The sequence below is a fragment of the Ursus americanus genome, chromosome 36 (assembly GCF_024610735.1).
Source record: "Ursus americanus isolate L20-20 chromosome 36, mUrsAme1.1.p, whole genome shotgun sequence".
Lineage (NCBI taxonomy): Eukaryota > Metazoa > Chordata > Mammalia > Carnivora > Ursidae > Ursus > Ursus americanus.
Window position 1 is genome coordinate 9,592,324 of NC_142162.1, and position 22,638 is coordinate 9,614,961.

Sequence of the window (22,638 nt, forward strand, 5' to 3'; positions counted from 1 at the left end):
GAGCCTGCTTCTCCCTCTGCCTCTGCCACTCCCCCTGCTTGTGCTTGCTCACTCTCTCTGTCTTACTCTCTCTGACAAATAAATAAGTAAAATCTTTTAAAAAATTAAGACTAAATCAAAATGAGGAATAAACAGAAGCCGGGAGAGAAGCAGCATGGAAAGGGAATAAGGCAGTTGTCAGTGAAAGATGAAAAAGGATACTTGGAAGGAAGAGCAGAGATGGTGAGAGCGGTAGAGTCATGGTATTGATGGGTTTCTTGAGTGACGATCCCATTGTGGTCGCATACTGCGCTCCCCTGGTTGCCTTCAACTCTGAAAGAGCTGCTTGTCCGTGGTTCTGGGAGGTCTGACTCTACTGGTCATTGCTCCACCTGTTACACGGAGTTCAGCTTTCCTTGGGTTTCCATATAACATAGCAATGCAGGTTAGTCTCATTTCTTCATTATGCAAATTATGCTTACAGAAATTACCTGTTAATTATTTATAGTTAACGTGAGTCTATGATTCTTATAACCAAAGTAACATAACAAACCGGGTATGATATTCCATGGAAGGACACGTGTCTTCCACTGGCGGCACAGTTAGGTTGCTGTTGGAGTGTAAAGGAATGCTTCAATCTGAATTGTCAGAATATGAGCAAACAATTTATTTCCTACAAGCAATCAGTTCTGCAGAGCTTAGTTTTACAGTGGGGAGAATGAATATCAGAAAATCAAAAAAATCTGAGCTAAAAATATCTGACTAAAGGTACAAAAGAAAAGTCGCTATTTTGAAAGTTTTTACTCTTGTTAATTACAGCCAGTTTGAATTTTTAAAAACAGATCAGGTGTTTCTTTGCAAATTCCCAAAACAGTACATTATCTGGAAAGATTAAGGATAGTTTTCTAAAAGCCCTGTGATAAAAATGCTTATTAAGTGTTGTACTAATTCAATCACTTGTGAAGATTTAAATTTTCTACCTCTCTCCGTGCACATCATAGAGGGAAGAAAAGGTTCATCTTGGATTTTCATCTTGATATCTAAATGTTCTAAATATTATCTTTATCATGTAGGGAACTATCGAGAATTAACTGGAGCCAGGCGCTACACTAACCCTTCTACAGTTTAATGATTGAATTAATCCTCAACTTAATTCTAATGACATCAGTACTGTTATCATCCCCAAATTGCAGATGATGAAACCGAAGCCCAGAGGCTAAGTAACTTTCTAGATCACACACCTAGCAAGTGGCAGAACCAGAATCTCAGCAACTCTTTGAATTAAGATCAGGATTAATTGTAAGGTAAAAGTCCCATGAGTAAAATGATGGGCGTTAATCCTTCAGTCCCACCCAAACATTTCTGATGTTTTCACGATTAGTCTGTAAACCTGTAACAATAATGACTCACAAGAAGTTTAAAGTGCAAGATAGGCCATATGGTACCAATCGCAGTTGTATATAAACCAACCAAAAATATATGCAAATTGTTATTTATCGGAAGAAAAATGGTAATAAATAGTGTGTACTTACTGGCACCCTCAGGAGAAACCATGTTTTTTCCCCCCTCAATTCACTACTTAAAAGAACTATTTTTCCTGAACAATTGAGATAGATAAAAATGATCAGTTTTTCACTGTGGAGTAGGTACCAGGACTGTGAGAACAGAGGTCCACATTTAATAACTCTATAGAATCTAACAGCATACATTTCTATGTCTAATCTCATTTTATTTTTATAGCCTAATTTTTCCTTTAATTTCTCAACTTTCAAGGCAAATCTCACTTTATTATAGTAATTTTGTAAACCATCTTAATATTTTTGAATGAGATGACCACATAAGTTATAAGTAAAAATAAAGAAAAAGGAGTGTGTTTTAAGTGTTCAGAGAAAAAGGTGGCTTGAGTGGTTTAGTGATCTAATATCTTTGAGTGAGACAGACTGATCCATGAGAACTTAGAAAAGTTTTGCAACATCTTTCAGACTGATTTTCACATTTAAAAATTTGGGAGGTAAAACTTAAGACCTAGGACCATTATCGGGATTCGAGGATAATGCCTATGAAGTAGTTGGCCCAGAGCCTGACATTGCCTAGACCCTCCACAGGTGTGAATTCCCATCTCTTTTCTACTGCCTCAAGCTTCCTGCCCCACATCGTGACTACAAGGACTTGCTTCCCTCCAGGTCTCTAACCTGGAGGTACTTGGGGAGCTTGAGAAACAATTATCTGAACTCAGTATTATTTTCCCCACGCACATAGTCCAAGGTTGCTATCCATTTCTGGCCATCTTCTCCTCCTCTCTGCTGCCAGGTGGCATTTTCACTGCCTTACAAAATGTGAAGTTTAAGAGTTAACCTAGATCCATCTCTAATTTTATTTTTCATACTTAAATGTGTATTTAAAGATCTGAGTTCATTAAAATAATGCCATAGGTTGTAAATGTAAATAAAGAGAAAGCAAAAAGATAAAAGGGTAATTGGGTTTAAATGGCATTGGTGATCTACTTGGTTTAGGTGCAGGAGAATTTAAGTAAAAAGGAAAATTATCAGCAAAGGAAATGTTCAGTTAGAGAAGTTTGCACTCTGAATACTTAAGCTAACCTTGATGCTTAACTGCAGTGTTATGGTATGTTTCAGTTTCCCTTAATACAGCTTTACCTTGTAAGGCTAGTTTATAATTTACTAGTAGCGTCTTGTTCAATTAAGTTCATTTTTCTTGGCTCTTCCTTCTCTTCATGATGATGGCAGTTAATTGCACTAATGTATGTCAAGTATTCTTAAATGGAGAACATATTAACAAAAACTGATTTTTTTTACTGTGGAAAGAGCACAGCTAACTAAATGTCTCTTGAATTCTGATGGTGATAATGAAGTTTTAGTTGCATGTATAACGTGCAGTAACAAAACCATTGCTTACTCATTTGTAACAAAGAATACTTTCTTCAAAGACAAACTTTGTATATCAGTATAATACTTCACATTTAACAGATTCTAATCTTATCTGTTGTGACTAATGACTCAGTATCATCAAATTTGGCAGTGGTAGATTGTTTCTCTTATTTCATGAAGAGATTTGCAGATAATAAATTGGGTTATTTAATTGTGTCTCATGGGATTCAAGATTTAAAACATTTATGCTTTGTATTAATTGCTACAAATTAAAAACAGGAGACATTCTAATAATGTTAGAATAGATTGGTTATTTCATTAAACCTCTTTTTATAAATGATAGACTAAGTTAAGCTATAACTGCCTTGAAAATAAAGAGGTAGAGACGTACGTTAGGGAATTTGTGTAAAATAAAACCTCACAAATTCAGATCAGTATGAGGAGAGCCAGTTATGTTTTTAAAATATGAGTGATGAAATATGAAAATCTTATGTGTCATATGTGCATCTGTTTTAATTTGTAAGCACATATAATACTTATGAGGTTAGGGAATGGCCGTGGAAATCAAAGCCTCTTCCAAGCTGCATGCCTCATAGTTTGGAATTTGTGATTAGCATATTCATTATTAGAATGTACTTGTGATTTCTGAAGTTTGTGAAACCAGTTTACTCCTGGGGGTACTAAGAATTCCCTTCTGCAATCAAGTTTATTGCTATTAATCTTACTAGCAGCGTATTTTGTTCTGGAGAACTGAAAACTAGCAAATTCAAACGTAAACTTCCATTTGGTTTCTAGGATTATTTTGTTCACATTAGAAATCAGTGGAACTTAAATAATATTTTCATGTATGTCTCATTTATAGTTGCAATTATTGAGCGCTCATGATGTGCCAGTGGCTGTACAAAGTATTTATGTGTAAAATATCACTTAATCTTCACAACAGCCCTAGAAAAACCCCAACTGCACATTTATTATCATTCCCATTTGACAGAGGAGGACATTGAGTTTTAAGAGGTCACTCACTACTCCACTGGGTGAATTAGTTAAGCAGCCGAGGAGAAATCAAATATCTATTTTTGGATTGCATTGAGGTTTAACCACTACATTATACTGCTGTGGATTGTGCAGACGAAATAGCAAGAGTGGTGTTAAACTGTGGAAGAGAAGCCTCTAGCAAATATGCAGATTGCATAGACTTATTAGCAAGTCCCAAGAAAAGGCAGGAATATTCAACTGTGAAGTGTGTTGGAAGAAAACAACTCTGCCTTCTGCATCGTAATTTAGTACTGGGGATACAGCACAGATAAAGGATATAAATGTTGCCCATGTGAGATTATGTATTTGCAAATCTGTAAGGGGAATTTGGACAGAGTGCAAAAAAAAAAAAAAAAAATACCCCTTCGGGGGGATATGATTATTTTGTGTCCCCTTAAAAACTGGAAACGAAATCTAACCAGCAGTTACTTGGAACTTAATAAAATCTATTAGGACACATACTAAGTGCCTCTCTTCTCACTCCAATGACAGATTTGGTTTTTTTCATCTTTTGTATTTTGCTCATCGTGGTGAATTTTTTCTCCCCTTTTTTTCTCTAGGCAGGTAGGAGTAAAATTGCTGTGGGAACTTTTAGCTTTGCAGATATTATCACCAGACTCTATCTTGGCTTCTGGAATTGTTTAAGTGACGTGGAGAGGAAATACATGTATACATTTAGAAGCTTTTATAAACATTCTTGGGTAGTGAAGAGATTCTAAGTGGAGAGGAGTTTTCTAATGCTAAATGAAATTAGTTGAAGAAAAATATATAATTTTTATCAGTTTTGAACTATAAAGCAAACGTCAGTGAAATTATACTAAGTTAAATCTTATGTCAACAGTAAAATTATGGAATTTACATAGTAAAAAAGCACCAATACAATCACTAACTCCTAATAGTAAGTGAGCTATGATGCAGTTTATAGTCATGGTATCCTTTTCTTTGCCCTTACCCTTCACAGATTCTTAATCACTGCTAATTCTGCCTTGAGTACAACAGAGTACTTTAGAGAGAGGCGATACTTGAGCTGTGCTTTGAAGGAAGGGGCACTTACAATCAAATGGACGTTCAAAGGAGGAAAGAGAATAGATGGGGAAAGTGATGAGAAGATATGGGACATCAGATATGTTGAGTAATTACAAGTAAGCTCGGTGGGTAGAGCATGAGAAATGTTGGAGAGTAGAGATAGGAGTTAAAGTCAGGATGAGGTCATCACTGGCCAGGAAAGTAACATTAATAAATTGATACTTTTCTATGCTAATGAATGTGTAATAAGCAGCTGATGGTATTAAAGCAGTAGTTTGAAAAACTATGGCCTAAAAAAATTAAAAAATTTTAAAAAATAAAATAAAAATTAAAAAAAATTAAAAATAAATGTTTGTTGCAATATTATGGCCTGTGTTTTTAAAAGGTAACTTACCTGATAATATGGGGGTGTACTGGAAGAGAGAGAAATGAAGGCAAATAGATAAACGAGTGCAATTCTTGGCGCAAATGAGGGTTAAGACTTGAATAAGGGATGCGGCAGTAGGAAGACGGGAGGGACAGCAGATTTGACAGGCTTGTCAAAGGGAGAATCCACAGAATTGTGGAAAGGAGAACATGCTATGGATTGTAACAGAGGCTGATGACTCCACTTGCTATCTAGATTCAGCGCGAAATAGTGCTATTTTTTATTTAACTATGTTATATATGAGAAAGAGCCAGAGAAATATTTTGAAATCCCCCAAAATACCATAGAAAAGTAACAAAGTAAAATAAAAATACAGACTTCTGAAGAACTTGTGTAACTAGTAAATAAATAAATATGCTTTGAGTTCTTTTTTTCTGGCGTAGGATATCCATTATCTCCATAGGTAACCAAATTTGAAACCAGCATATCATAATACACTATCAGCAAAACTTCTAAAACAGATCTCAGAAAATATCTCAGACTCCAAAGATTGTCTTCTGCATAGTAGTAGAGCTTAGCAAGAAGTGGATCTTGAGATTTAAATTTTAAGAGGGACTATTGTATAAAATACGAAGCTAATAATTTGAACTGTAAATAATTCAAGGCAAAATTAATAGGTTAATATAAAAAAGACGAAATTAGCTATGAAGACATTTTCAGTGCCAAGGAATTTTTGTTACTGTCCTAAAAAAAAGAATGAAAAAAGCATAAGTTCTCTTTCTGATTCTGCCATTGATTGTTTCATGGTTTAGGACACATTTCTTAGTCTCTAATGTTCTTGCTTCTAAAATGAATGTAATCAAAATTACCTTTATGTCTCTTCTAAGTATCAAAAAAACACATCATTGAATAGCTTCTGCTTTATTGGAGATTATTGTGAACCCTAGGAAAATAGATCACTGCTCAAATTCTGACCACCAATTGCTCACTCGTAAAATGAGAATATTAATAACCAAATACAGATTTTGTAAGAAATAAAATTTTAAAAAATTACATATTTGGTAAAGTTCCCATTTTATTTCAAAAGAGAAATGATTTTTAAAAATTTTTGTGGTTACAAAAGTAATCTTATTCAGCTTCACAGGGCTGTATAAAGCAGAAAATAAGAGTTCTCATGTTTATGCATCGTATTTGTGAAGAAGATAAAAAACATGAGAACCCTCCTCACCCAAGCCTTACAAATTTTCAGTAGTCAGGTGTATTTTTTTCTGGCTCATGTTTTCTGCACATATAAGCATAGCTATTCATTTAATAATGTTTATTATACACATATTAAATATACATACACTGATATATACATATATATATATATTTTTTTTTTACAAAATATGGAATCGTATTATGTATACTGATTTGTAATTTGCTTTGTTCATGTAACACTGCCTGATAGGCATCTTTTTGTGTCAATACAAGCAAATCTATCTTGTTCTTTTGATAGTTGCATGTTATTCTGTGCTTTCATATAACATCAGGATAATGCAGCCCAGAGAGGGGACTCCTGGGATACAGGACAGAAGGGAGTGGGAGTAACACAGGTATTGAAATTGCATAAGCATTGGAAGGCCATAAAGAGTCATTAGATGACTTTTGAAAAACAGGTTTAAACAAGTCCACATTTTTTTTTACCATTTTTTAATGTTTTCTAATCTGAAATTTTTTCAGTAAAAAATTTTCACTATTTTAATGAAAATTTCATTATTAGAAGGGTTAGACATCTCTTTTCCTATGTTTTTAAGCAAACACAAGTTTTTCTTTTTAAATTGACCATTCAGGGACACCTGGGTGGCTCAGCCAGTGAAGTGTCTGTCTTTGGCTCAGGTCATGGTCCCAGGGTTCTAGGATGGAGTCCTGCATCAGGCTTCCTGCTCAGTGGGAAGCCTGCTTTTCTCTCTGCCTGCTGCTCCCCCTCCTTGTGGGCTCTCTCTCTCTCTCTGACAAATAAATAAATGTTTTAAAAAAATAAAAAAATAGGCCATTCCATTAGCCATTTTTTCTAATATTCATCTTTTTCTATAGATTTTTAACCGTTCCTTTTATATTAATATTATTGCTTTGTTTTATATATATATTGTGTGTGTTTTTCTACTGTTTGTTTTTATTTTAAATGGTGACTTGGTTTGGTTTAGGTTTTGCCATGTTGAGGATTAATGCTAGTGATGAGGCCCCTTAACCCACAGTTTCTCAAGAATGAAAATCACACTTGACATTGATTGATTATGCAATTGAGAAAATCCTGAGATAAACAGCTAATTTTTAGATTCCTTGTGTTGAAGTTATCTCATCAAAACTTCCATATTAAAGGAAAAAATATTTTAGAAGTCACTTTTAGAGTCTTTCTTTATGGTAATTACAACTACTAATTGGAGTGCACAGCTTATCTCTTCCATCAATTGTTATTTTCTTTTAAAGATTTTATTTGTCAGACAGACACAGAAAGAGAGAGAGAGCACAAGCAGGGGGAGCTGCAGGCAGAGGAAGAAGCAGGCTCCCCGCTGAGCAAGAAGCCTGATGTGGGACTTGATCCCCAGGTCCTGGGATCATGACCCAAGTCAAAGATAGATGCTTAAGCAACTGAGCCACCCAGGCATCCCAGCCAATTTATGTATATATTTTTTATCTCCTTGAATTTCTTATGATATACACATTTGTTTACTAGGAAACTGTGTTGGATATGTGATGACCCTTTCGCCTAGAAGCATTAACTGATTTACCCAGAGACAAAGACTGAGAGCCTAAGAAGCTAGAAAGTAGCAACTGAAAAACTGAGAAAGCGGAGCACAGGAACAGGAGAATAATTGAAATTCAGGCCCTGTGAAGTAGGGGGTCCTGATGAACATCCCAAGTGTACAATTAGGGCTATGAAGGGATACACGCTGGGAGTATGAGTAAAATACAGACCTGCTTTGAATGAACTCAGTCCCTAGATGGTTAAAGGTCATCTCTCTCAAACCCTAAAACACTTCTGCCAGAAGAAAAATAAATCCTTCCTGAAGGATTTAAGTATCATACAGATACTTAAATTGTATATACATGTTTCACAAAGTCTTTCATTCAATCAAAAATAAGCAGACATTGTAAGAGATTAATACAATAGAATTTAGAGACTCAGATGTTGTAATTGTGATTAATATAGTTAAGAAATTAACAAAAAGGAAAAATTCAGCTATGAACTTGAAACTAAATTCTAGAACTGAAAACCACAACAAATGAAATTAATAATATTGGAGTCAACAATGTGTTAGACACAAATGAAGAGAAAATTAGTTAACATGAAGATAGTACAGAAAAAAAATAGAGTGATGTTCAAGGACACAAAAGATGTAAAATAAAGATTATTTATCAAAATTAACCATATGGTAGGGTGTAAAGAAAATCTCAACAAATTTCAAAATATCAAAATCATTCAAAATGTGTTCTTTGACCATAGGCTAAGGAGAAAACAGCAACAAAAAGATATTCGGAAATCCAAACAGCCGAAGTTAGGAAATCCAAACAGCTGAAGTTAAGAAATCAAGATTAGACAAATCATGTATGATTTCACTTACATATGGGATCTAAAAAAACAAAATGAATGGGGGTGTCTGGGTGACGCAGTCTTTAAGCGTCTGCCCTCTGCTCAGGGCGTGATCCTGGCGTTATGGGATCGAGCCCCACATCAGGCTCCTCCGCTATGAGCCTGCTTCTTCCTCTCCCACTCCCCCTGCTTGTGTTCCCTCTCTCGCTGGCTGTCTCTATCTCTGTCAAATAAATAAATAAAATCTTTAAAAATAAATGAATGAATAAACAAAAAGCAGAAACAGTCCTATATATAAAGAGAACAAACTGATGGTTCCCAGAAGGGTGGGGTTTGGGGGATAGGCAAAATGGGTGGAGGGGAGTGGGAGATACAGGCTTCCAGTTATGAAATAAATTATCACAGGGATGAAAGGTACAGCATAGAGAATATAGTCAATCATATTGTAATACCATTGTCTGGTGAAAGATAATAGCTACAGTTGTAGTGAGCAAAGCAGAGCATAATGTATAGAGATACTGAATCATTCTGTTGTATACCTGAAACTCATGTAACATTATGTGTCAACTATACTTCAATTAAAAAAAAAGGTATTAGAACATTAAAATTGCAGACTTCCCAAAATAGAAAAATATCAAAATCAAAATTTTGAAACAGTTTGATTGGATTAATATGAATATACAATAAAATATTTTTTAGGATATAGCTAAATGCAGTTCCTGAAAGAAATTTATACCTTAAACACACATAAGAATGGAAAAAAGCCCCCAAATTAATTACCTAAGTATATTTCTTAAGAATTTAGAAAAGAAGCAACATATTAAACTCAAAATAAGGAAAAATGAAGAGCAGAAATTAATGAAATAAAAAACAAACACATAGTCATGTAACTACCAACATTAAGATATAAAACACTTTTATCACCCCAAAAGTTTCTCCACACTCCTTTATGATCAACCCCACTTCACACAAGCCACTGGCCACCACTGATGTATATTCTCTTTCAGTCTTTTCAGTAATGTTTTAGAATCATGGTATGTAGGCTTTTGAGCCCAACCTCTTTCATTCAGCATAATTCATTTGGTACTCATCTGCTATGTTACATGTATTGGTATTGTATTCCTTTTCATTGCTTAGTAAATTCCGTTCTGTGAATCCATCACTGCTGATTTATCCATTTATCAGTTGAAGGACATTGATGTTTGCAGTTTTTGGTGATTAAGAATTAAGCAACATGTACAGTGTTTGCTATAAATATAGTTTCATTTCTCTTAGGTAAATACCCAGAGAGGGACTGCTGGTTAAATGCATTTTTAACTTTATAAGAAATTGCCAAATTTCTTTCCAGTCTGAATCTAATGTTTTGTTTTCTCAGCCAAAATATGTTAGTGTTCCAGCTCTTCTGCAACCTTGCTAGACTGTGGTATTGTCAGATTTTCTTTTATTTTGTTTCATTTTGTTTAAGCTGTCCTAGTAGACATATAGTGGTATCACATCATAGTTTTACTTTGTAAGTACCTAATGGTAATGTTGAACACATTTTCGTGTGCTTATTTTTCATCTAATTATCTTCCTTGTTCAAGTGTCTTCAAATCTTTCGCCCATTTTTTTTAATTGGGTATTTTTTTTATTATTGAGACTGGACATTAATTTATATATTTTGGATAAAATTCCTTTATCAGATATATGTTTTGCAAACTGTTTTGTCCTATACTGTTGCCTATGTTTTCATTTTCTCAACAGTACTTTTTGAAGAACAGATCTTTAATCTTCACAGTCCAATTTATCAATATTTTATTTTATGATTTGAACTTTTTGCATCATATCTAAGTAACCATTGCCTAATGCAAAGTCATAAAGATTTTCTACTATGTTTTGTTTTAGAAGCTTTATAGTTTAAGGTTTTATATTTGAGTATGTGATCCATTTTGAGTTAATTTTTTATATGTTGTAAAATATGGGTCGAGGTCTGTTTTTTTTGCATATGGATATCCTATTACTCTAGGACAACTTGTTGAAGACTACCATTTCCCCATCAAATCATTGGAACATCTTATTTAAAAATAACCTTGTATTTGAAGACGCATTGTCTTAATTACTATATTTCATAGTAAACTGTAAAGACAGGTGATGTAAATGCTTCAGCTTTTTTTTAACATTACTTTTTGTTCTTCATGGCCTTTTGCCTTACCATGTAAATTTTAGAATCACTTTGTCAGTTTAGGGGTGCCCGGGTGGCGCAGTCGTTAGGCATCTGCCTTCAGCTCAGGGCGTGATCCTGGCATTCTGGGATCGAGCCCCACATCAGGCTCCTCCGCTAGGAGCCTGCTTCTTCCTCTCCCACTCCCCCTGCTTGTGTTCCCTCTCTCGCTGGCTGTCTCTGTCAAATAAATAAAATCTTAAAAAAAAAATAAAAGAATCACTTTGTCAGTTTCCACAAAAAAAAAAAATGCTTCTGGAATTCTGATTGAGATTCATTGAATCTATAAATCAATTTGGGAAAATTTGACATTCTAACAATATTGAGTATATCCATCTGCAAGTACAATATATTTCTCCATTTATTTAGGTTTTATTTGCTGTCTTTCCTCAATACTCTGTAGTTTTCTTCATATAAATCTTGTATATATTTTCTTAGATTTTACCTAAGTATTTTATAACTTTGATGGTATTATGAATGATACTGTTATTTAAATTTCATTCTCCAATGGTTCATTGCTAGTGTACAGAAATACAACGATTTGGATATTGACTTTTTATTCCATGACCCTGCTGGACCAATTAGTGGCTTTTTCTCTAGTGTTTTTCTTTTTGTCTATTTGTTGGTTGGTTTTTGAGGATTCTCTGCATAGATAATCATGTTGTCTGAAAATAGAATTTTATTTCTTCCTTTACCATCTATATGCCCCTTTTCTTATTTCTTTCTCTTGTCTTTTTTCAATCTTTGGAATGCCAGTATAATGCTTAATAGGAGTAGTGATGTAAATATCTGTTTTGATTCCAACCTTAGTATGAGACCCTTAAGTATAATGTTTGTTGTAGGTTTTTGTACATTCTCTTTATGAGGTTGAGTTTCCTCTAATTCCTAGTTTTTAGAATTTTATTTATTTTTCATGAATGAAGTTAAGCTTTGCAGATACTTTGTCTATTGAGGTGATAAGTTTTTCTCTTTAGTCCATTAATACAATAAATTACATTGGTTCATTTTTAAACATTGAGCTAACATTGCATTTTGGGGATAAACCTCCTTGATCATGATGTATTATTCTTTTTATATATTGCAGGATCAAATTTGCCATTTTTTACTGAGGAATTTTGTAGCTATCCTTATGAGAGATATTGTTCTTTAGTTTTCTTTTTGTATAATGTCTTTTTTTTAATATTAGAGCATTATAAAGTGAATTAATATGTTCTTCATTCTTGATTCAAAAAATTAAAATTTCTTCCTTTTATGAGCTTAAAGCATTCTCATTATGCTCTATCACAATTTTGTTGCTACATAATTATTACATAAAAATTAATATGCTACAAATTGTGTGATGTTAGTGCCTATCCACAAATGAAAACTTTTGAAATAAATTACTTGCCTAAGGTTATTTTTATATCCATAGAGTGAAATTTAATGTTGAAAACTAATTTGCATGTATTCAGGTTATATTAATTTGTTTGATCATAGAAAGTGTTCTGAATTTTAATACTTGATAAATGTACAGATTCTGCATGTTAAGTTATAAAATATCAATTGACATTTTTAGGCAAATTGATAGATAGCAGTTGGTAAGGGATATCTGATGAAACACACCTGCTTTTGGTGGCAAGTTGGGCTAGAATAGTTTTATGTAGCATTAGTGTTTTGTTTTTCTTATTTGAGGTCATACTGAAGTCGTGTTAACTTAGGTAACACTTTCTATCCCATTCAGGCTCGTATTACTCTTTTTTGACTTAAACTCAAAAATATAAATGAATGTGAGAGCTAGTTTTATTCCTTAACAAATATTTTTTTTTGTTTCTTAGTATAATTTTTTTGTATGTATATATTGAATATTTGTTAGAAAATATTTTTAGTCTTAACACACTGGCATGTGATGTTTTCAATATAAAGAAAAGACTTAGTCATTGTATTCATTGGGCTTATATTACTAGGAGCCTTATAAGATTGAAAACACATACAAACAGAATGCATATTCAGCGGCAGTAGGAAACTTAATCCTAAAGTTTATTAGATCTAAAACACAGACATGCTTGGGAATTCTGGAGTCTTGATGAATGGGTCCCCAGTGGGCCATTTTACCAGAGAAGAGAGGAGCCTTTCTGAAACAATTTATTTTAAGGAAGTAAAGAATGGAAGCCCTCAACCATGCTTTAAGGAAAATGGCTAACAGACGAATGTACGGTGTTGTTTTGGGTATTACGTGGTGTCTGGTACTCAGAGTCATATGCCCTAGCTTCAAAATTGAGATATATGAACATAGAGTGTTTGATAAAACTAAAAGGGCTCTTTAGAACAAACACACACATAGCCTAAGACATCTATCAGAAGCCCCAGGCACCACTACTTTGGACTAATGTTACAGAGTCTATTTTCCCAGGACCAACCAAATAATTGTGTTTATTTCCATACTCTGGTATGTAGCTTTGCCCCTACCTATGGAAGTTTATAAAGAAAAATCTCATAAATAAAAGTATTTATGAACTAAATAACAATTACTGTGGCATATATGTCAAGTGAAGTATTTCATTTTTTAGACAGATTTCTCTTTTTGATGTATTCATATTTGTGTTTGGTTTTAGGTTTCCTCAAGAACTGAACATGGGAAAAATAAGTGCTGAAATTATGTGGACCCTTTTTGCTCAAGATATGAAATACGCACTAGAAGGTAATTAGAAATATTTATACTTCTTAGAACACATGTTTTAGGTAAATTGTGATTTTGTGTTCTTGATTTTAAATCTAAAGAATTGATGCATTAAAATGCTGTTGTGATTAGTTCTAAAACTTATTTCCACATTGTAGGAAAATAAAGGTCTCCAAGTCTTTCAAAGCCCTCAAAAACATACATTTTTAATCAAGTCATCTAAGCCGCAGGGTCATAATAAGTATTTCGTTCATAGGCTAATACTCAGATGCAGGGGTACCTTATGGCAGTTCATTTACCAAAGCAGACCATATTGAAGGCATGAGTAGGTAGTATGAGTCCAGAAATTTGTCCAGATAGACTTGAAAATTGTATCCATGGCTGTGAGAGTTAAATTCTGACCCAAGTTTTCAAAAGGACAATGGCAAGGCTCTTTGCCAGATGCTCTGTTCTCAATAAGTCCAAATCTTACAAGGGAAATAGAGCTCTTGAAAATAGAACTCTAGGGGTACCTGGGTGGCTCAGTAGGTTGACCTTCCAACTCTTGGTTTTGGCTTGGGTCATGATCTCAGGGCCTTGAGATCCAGCTGTCGATCCAGTATGGTCAGCTCTGCATTCAGCGTGAGTCTGCTCGGGATTGTTTCCCCTACCCTCTCCCTGCCTCTCTGTTCCTCTCCCTGTATCTCTCTCTATCAATCATAAATAAGTAAGTAAGTAAGCAAATAAATATCTTAAAAAATAGTACTTTTTAAGTTAGAAAATTCTATCAATATCCTTTGACCAGTCTAGGTTTCCTGTCTTCTAGTAACTTATAGTCTAGAGAAAATTTGCTTTGCATTTGTTCAACAGTGTATTTTGAGCCCCTGGATGCTAAATCTCCATCACTATACTTAGTGTGGGGCTTAGAGCAGTGAGCACGACAGCAATGGTCCCTGTCGTCAACAAAATTATGGCAGGTAGCCACACGTAATATGAGGTGATTAAGGTTAATGATGATAGAATGTCTAGAGGAAAAGCATCTAAATCAGATTTCGGAGAAGGGAACAAGGGGAACTTTCTAGAGCAACTTCCTCTGAGGAAGGGTTATCTGACAGAAACCTGAAGTAGGAGTTAGTTCTGGGAAGAGATGAGCAAGAAGGGTCTCTGCCTTATCCTGGCAGAGGACAGAGCATTGGCGGTGAGAGTGAGCCCAAGGTACATTTGAGGAAAGCACACTCAGCAGGTCCTCTGAGCAAGAGGTAGCAAGGAGAGAGGCTGGAGAAATTGGCAGGGACCAGCATGGAGGACCTGGTGGGCCATAGTGAGGAGTTCAACAAGAGACAGTAAAGGGATTTCAGAGGTAAATATCTTGTTCAGACTTGGAATTTAGAAAAAGCATTTTGACTGTAACATGAAAAATAGATTAATAGGGTAAGACTGGTTCAGAGTTTATGCTCATGGTATTGCTGGGTTTTTGTTGTTGTTGTTGTTTAGCATTGCTAAAATGTAAACATGCTGGAGGACACAACATACGGACATTTTCATTATTTGAAAAAGAAGGCACACAGTAGATTTTAATATCTGGTTTTCTGGTGAAGTCTGGGTCTCCCACCCACAAATACAGAGGTTTTCTATCTTTAGCATTAAATCAGACTGCTTGGAGGTGCGATGGGATGTTTGTTCTCCAGCCCTGTTCTGTCTACCTCTACCTCTGCCTCCCACCAACCACATCCTTTCATACCACTCTGCTGCAGTGGTCTCTCTGAAATCTAGGAGTCTCTTCAGTCAAATGGAAAGCACCAGTGCACTAGGCCAGTAAGTTTCTTCAGCGAGCATATGCTCCCTTAGTCCCATCCCTTACGCTCCCCCATCCTCCTCAGATGTCTTTCAGGCATCTCGAAATTTATAAGATCAACAAAGAATTCCTAATCTCCCCTATCCAAACCTGCTTCTTCTTCCTGCACATATGGCAATGTTGGCATGGCCATTCATACAGTTACTCAGGTCAAACACGTAGGGTTTCCTACGTAGGGATTCCTTTCTTTTCCTCAGCACATTCTGAGTTCTTTGAGCTTCTTCAACCAGCTGCTCTATTTCCTTAACTTCTCTTCCCACCAGTCTCCATAAGCAACCACATAGGGCTCAGTTTAATGTCATCCTCTTGGGATCCAAACTCACTGCCAGGAATAACCGTATTTTGATCGGCTGTGTAGCAACTCATTACTATCTTTTGTGTCTTTACGCGTGTGCGTTTGATTGCTTAATAGTCCGTCTTCCTCACCACAATGTAAGGTTTTTGCCTAATGTGATGTCTACAAAATAGAAGCTACTCAGTAATTACTTGTCAAATGAATAAAGACTTTACTGGGTGATCCCAACTCAGTGGAGTGGTGAGCAGAGGAGGAGACTTCCACTTGTGATCTCCTTGGAACATTCCAAGAGGTCAACACCTTTGTACAACATCATTCTCACCTTCACATTGGATCAGGGCTTGGGCCGTGGGCAGGGAGGCTCGTGCCCACATTTTGGAAGAATCTGATTATTTAGAACCATCCCAGATGGCACTGTTTGCCAGTACACATTTTGTTTAGGCCAGGTCTCTCTTTGCTTGTGTAGTAACATTTGTGTAACTATTGGGTGTTTTATATTACATTTATTTTTTTAAAATAGGTAGTTATTTTGGAGAACTATGAATAATATTTCTGTTAAGGAATTTAATCTCAAAAATTTAATATTTGTTGGAAACAGCAGTGAAGATAGGAATGCTACAAGTAAAGCGTCTGTAACTTTGCTTAGATGTTTATTGATTATAGATTAATAATTTTGTATAAGAAGAGTATCCCAAAATGCTGAGATTGTATCATCAAAAATCAGGTCTAAGATCAAGAGTAAATAATTTTGCAGTTATCTTAGCTTTTTTTGAGATAAGAATCTCCTTTTTAAAAAGAATTTTTTATTTGACTTTTTAAAAATAGTTTTAGTGAGAGGTAATTCACATACCATACAATTCAACCAACTTAAAGTGTGCAATTCAATAGTTATTACGTTTGCATATTCACACACATTTTCAAGAAGGCATGATAACTATATTAACGGAGTAACTCAGATTGCAGTTTATATTTGCATCTTCTTCCACCAGAACAGAAGACTTTTAAGTGCAAAGATTGTTTTTTCCATCCTTGTATTTATTGAATCATAGTAGAAACTCATCATGTGTTTGTTTACTTGAAGTGAATTGCAAATGGAACAGTCCTATGCAAAGAATCTTACAGACAAGGACAGAATACCTACCATGTTCAAACTGAACATTTGGGGTATTGCAAGTCTGGAGGCAACAAGAGATCTGAGTCTGGGAAATCCAACTTCAGAAAACTTTATCACTCACGGGCTGTGCAACCTTGGGGAATTAATGCTTCTTCAAACCTTGATTTTCTTTTCTATAAAAAAAGAAGGCCATAACTGAACTGATGAATTATTGAACCTTATATCAAAAACCAATGATGTACTATACCTTAGCTAATTGAATTTAAATTAAAAAAAAAAAAAAAAGCCATAGAGAGTCCCCAGGTTGGTGTGAGGATTGCATGATATGTTAAATGCACTTTGCAAACTTGAAAGCACTATGCTAATGGGACTGGACTATGATTATTTTTATATAACGGGGGAAAGATCTGTCAGAGTCTCAAAGCACTCTCCTTCAGGGGTCATCCAAGGTTTAAACCCCTAGGCGAGGGTTCACAAATGCATGTGAATCTGTTCACTTCTCTCCCTTCTTCCTTGTCACTATGTCAGTCTAATACAAGGCTTCAAGGAATGCACTGCACCCTTTTTTAAAATGTGGTATGAATGGTAATTACTAGAGAAAATGAGGATTAAGAGTACCTCACAGAGTAGAGGGCATAGACTTAAAAACTTTCATCTGGCAGGCTCTTGTGCACATTGATAGTAATGTTCTGACACTCCCTATTTGCCTTTAGAACGTTGTTAAAATTAATTGACTATGGAGTTGTACTTTGGACCATTGACCTAGAAAGACTCTGTGTTGTTATATAATTTGGGCTCCATAGTTCATCTTGTGACTAAAGCAGCTGAGCCCAACTTGTGAGCAACCTGTGATAAGGTCAGGTCAACAGAGAGGAGCCAGCTAGAACTTCCAGACGTGTAGCTGTTGGCAGCTTTTTGCTTTACTCCATGAACTCACCAACTGCTGTAAAAGAAATAATCTAATTTAAGATGAAACAACTTGTCCCCAGCTTTACTCAATGAGTATGAGCCAAATTATTTTGTTTTTTAAAATTTGACATTGACCACTTTGCAAGTGTGATAGACTGTAATTCATTTGAACACTATGGTGATAACTTATTGAATAAAACCAGGATAAATTATTTTACTGATTAAAAAAATAAAAGATGTACTTTCTGTGCAAAAGGAAGCATAGGAAAGGGGAAAATTGTGAAACAAAGTTGGTTTTGTGGAATTTTTTCTAGAAATTTATACTGAAAACTCTTGTAGTCTTTATCCTGGCAAGTACAAATGTAGGTTTTGGAGTAATTTAGACCTAGGTCTGAGTTCAGGCTCTGCTACTTTCCATTAACTTCTTAGCTCTGATTTTTGAATAATTTATTAAACTCAGCAAGCCCTACTTTCCACATTTGTGAACAAGGAACAAAAATATCTACCCTGTAAGTTATTGTAAGGAGAAATAATAAGACAGAGAGAGATGGGGGTGAGGGGGAATGGTTTCCTAGCACATAATAAATACTAAACAAATACTAGCCATTATGATAATCTCGAGGATTATAATTTAGTAAACAAGAAGTTGGAAATGATTTGTAATACCACCAAAATATCTAGATGCCTATAAGTGACTGAAATGTTTAATTGGTAATTCCAATTGACTGCAGACAATGTGTTTGTCATCTTGGTATCCATAGAATTTGGTTGCCTGCCAATTGTTAAATCAGGACAGTCCTGTTCAGGGCACTGATTGTGTAACATATGTCTGTGTCTTCAAAGTCTTTATTAAGAGCAAACCTTGCTAGGCCCCAAGATAGCAGCCAGATGGTAGATTGGGTCCACAAGGATTCAGGTGGTTTCTAATTAATAGTTCGTTAAAAAGAGTGTTTGGGATTCTTTTAAACACTGATTCTTAAATTAGGATTTGTGGCTGGTCTTAAGTCATATCCTGAAATTGCATCCACGTTTAGGAAGGGGTGGGATGGGAGAGAGGTGTCTAAGGCATTTGTCACATTCTCAGATGAATCTTTGAATAGAAAAGCAAAGTCACTGAAAATAAATGGGTTAAAAATTACTGTTTCACTTAAATAACCTAGGCCAAGATAAAATTATAATATGTAACACCCAGTCGACTTTTACCTGGCATTAGTAAAGTCTCCCATATCCGTGCTCCTCAAACTTCAGTTTCCCACTCGTCTCCTGGGAATCTTGTTAAAGCACAGATTTTGATTGAGCTGACCTTTGGGGGGGGGGTTCTCTTAATTTCTTTTTTTTTTTTTTAAGATTTTTATTTATTTATTTATTCAACAGAGATAGAGACAGCCAGCGAGAGAGGGAACACAAGCAGGGGGAGTGGGAGAGGAAGAAGCAGGCTCATAGCGGAGGAGCCTGATGTGGGGCTCGATCCCATAACGCCAGGATCACGCCCTGAGCCGAAGGCAGACGCTTAACCGCTGTGCCACCCAGGCACCCCATTTCTAACAAAATCTGAGATGATGCCAGACAGCTGGTTGGTGTGCCACACACTGAGTATAGCAAGGCTTCAGTGCTCTCGTTAATGTAACGTGATACTTCTGGACATTCTGCCTTTTTACTACTGATCTTTGTTGTTTGCTACTGAGTTATCATGTGGGACCTCACCATTAGAGGAAGATTCTCAGACTGATTTTGTAGTTTTTCATCATATCATCTACTAAGCACAACTATTACCATTAATTTTTCTTCACACTTTCCCTGCACTATCTTCTCTTAACTTACAAATTCAAATATTTGCATATTGAACACCTTCTGAGAGTTCTTTACTCTTTTCATATTTATTGTTAAGGACTTCTCTCAAAGAAGTATTGTCTCTTTCTATTGCTCTTCACCCAAATACAGGTGTCAGGCCACCCTGACATTTAAGAACATTGTGCTTAAAAGGGAGGGTAATCAGAAGGGGGAATGAAGCATGAGACACTACTGACTATGAGAAACAAACTGAGGGCTTCAGAGGGGAGGGGGGTGGGGGAATGGGATAGACTGGCGATGGGTAGTAAGGAGGGCATGTATTGCATGGTGCACTGGGTGTTATATGCAACTAATGAATCATCGAACTTTACATCAGAAACCAGGGATGTACTGTATGGTGACTAACGTAATATAAAAAAATAAAAATAAAAAAAAAAAAAAGAACATTGTGCTTGACATAGTAGCCACAAAGACAATGAGAACACAAAGGCATGGTTACATCTTACTCATCTTGTTGACTGCCTGGACTATACCAGAACTGGCTTTTTGCCCCATAAATTTATTTAGCCTCACTTAAAGTATTCTCATATTTAACATCGTTCTGATCTACCTCCTACTTGGTCTGCCTCAAACCCTATTTCACACTTGTCATCTTTCTGGTTTACTTGTCAGCAATTTTCTGCTGATTTTCAAGTCTACCCTCACAAATCACTGGTTGTCAACTTATGTCGGTCCTTATTTTTTAGTAGACAAGAATGGTTTCTTACTAATTTCTACAGTGAGTAAAATCTCCCTAGAAAAATTGATTTCTTTCTTCTCCTATTTCCTACTTTCAGTCTTCCTTAGCTTTATTTGAATGACAAGAGAGTAAAGCTGTACCTATGCACACTTCAAAGACTCTGGATGGAGCAGAGATTGAAAACACCTTAAAGGATCTCTCTGGCCTCCTTCTCTTACAGCAATAATAGTCAACCTATTTCGTGGTTGTTTTGTTTTTTTTTTCTTTTTTCTTTTTTTTTTTTTTTTTCCATTCTTCAACATTCCTCAGAGGTACAGAAACTCCATATGAGTAACAGGAATGTTGGTGTTTTTTAACAAGGGGAGATGGCAGTTTGCTTTCCCTCATCCTATTGAGAATTATCAATATTACGCTTGTCCAGAAACAGACAACTTTTAAGTTATTCAAAGAAATAGCACATACGTATTTGCGAAAATACTAGCTTTTAATGGATAATGTCTCGTACCTGAAAATAAAAATTCTATCCTGTATTTCATGTGACTAATAAATCGTTTTCCTGTTCTAAAACCTATTTGTTAAGATTTAGGCACTTTGGCAACGACTACCAGAATACCACAGAGACATTTAAAGATGACTCAAGGATGCTTCCACTTTCCTGACATTATAAAATAGCGTAATCATCATTCCAGGTGCCTAAGCTAAAAACTGGGAAGTCATAGTTGACTTCTTTCTTTCCTCAGCATCTAATTAGCAAATATATAGTATAAGCTCTATATCTAAATTCTCTTCCATAATTTTCTTTTCTATGCTTCTTACCATTGTCCTTGTTTAGACACACATCTTTCCTGCTTCCACCTTCATTGATAGGGTTCTTCCTTTGTAGATGCCTCCCTGACCACTGGATAAAGTCTAAATTCCTTAGCATAGCCTGGACCAATATCTTACTCTCTGTACCTGATTTTAGCCCTAGTGTTTAATGCCTCCCCCATACATAGACTATATGCCCTACCTGCATCCAAATATTTGACATTTCTCTGAAATCCTCTTATAAGTTTCCACCTTAGGACAATGTGCATAATGCCCCCCCCCCCCCGCCCCAGCTTTTCCCTACTTGCCTTCCCCAGTAAAGACTCATGTATTCTTCCAAGTTCAATTTAAAAGTTACTTCTTACATTAAGTCTTCCCTGAGATTCTCAGAGAGAAATAAGTACTTCATCCCTATCCTCCTATAATACTTCCTATTATAACATTTGTTTTTGTGTTACACTTCACAAATACAGGACTCACTATACCCCAAGCTCTTATTCTTCTTTGTTAAATCTCCCTACTCTCCCCTTTCTCTGACACTTACTAGAAATGCTCTGAACCGATGAATGCACACATAAATATACATGAATATACACCTATGTTTATAAACAGGAAAAACATAGCTATGTGTCATTTCCAGTGCTCATTACCAGCCACAATTCAGTACAATCACACAAGTCTGATTACCCAACAATTATTTTCACCACATGTTGTGGTTGTAGCAGTTCTAGGAACTGTTTAATAATCATAGATGTGGGGAAAAAAACCCTAAATACTTTCATTTACCTCTGTGTGTGTGTGTGTGTGTGTGTGTGTGTGTGTGTGTGTTCCTCATGCATGTATGTGTGTGGTAAGAGAAGATGGTATGTTTACAATGGTATTCATGCTATACTTCCTTGATAAATTGTAAAATATTCCTTCTAATCATACCATTTATCAGCCCCACCTCCCTTATTGTGTCATCTTCCTAATTTGTATTAACCTATCTTCACATGGAATTCCAAATCTAGATTAATGGACAACAAATGAAAACGAAACTACAACAAATGATCACTAATTCTTGGTGTTAATTATCGCAAAGGGACATCTGTATTCATTTAAATTTTCAGTGGCAGTTCACATGAGTCACCCAAAAACTGAGATAGGATTTCTGGATTAATATATCAGTTTAGATGGGACAGTTTATTTGAGAGATCTTGTGTTCTGTTTGCCCCCACTCCCCCAAAATAAAGGCAAGAGTGAAGTTTATTTATTAGTATTTAAGTTTCCCAGATTCATTGGGCCAGTGTTTCTTAAAATATAGAGCTTAGCAGTCTGTTTTTTAAACAAGACCTCCAGGTGATTCTGATGCATGCTACAGTTTGAGACTATCATTTTTTTTTTAATTTATAAGAGAAAGAAGAATAGAAGGAAAATTAAAATTA

The 22,638-nt window shown here is 35.4% G+C and overlaps 1 protein-coding gene across 1 annotated transcript in view; it reads left to right on the forward strand.

Moving 5' to 3' along the window:
* Positions 1–22,638, forward strand: part of UNC13C (unc-13 homolog C) — a 631,335-nt gene that overhangs the window by 439,583 nt on the left and 169,114 nt on the right. The window contains exon 22 of the mRNA XM_087859197.1: positions 13,661–13,746. Within this exon, the coding sequence (XP_087715323.1) occupies positions 13,661–13,746 (86 nt within the window). The remainder of the gene's footprint in view (positions 1–13,660; positions 13,747–22,638) is intronic.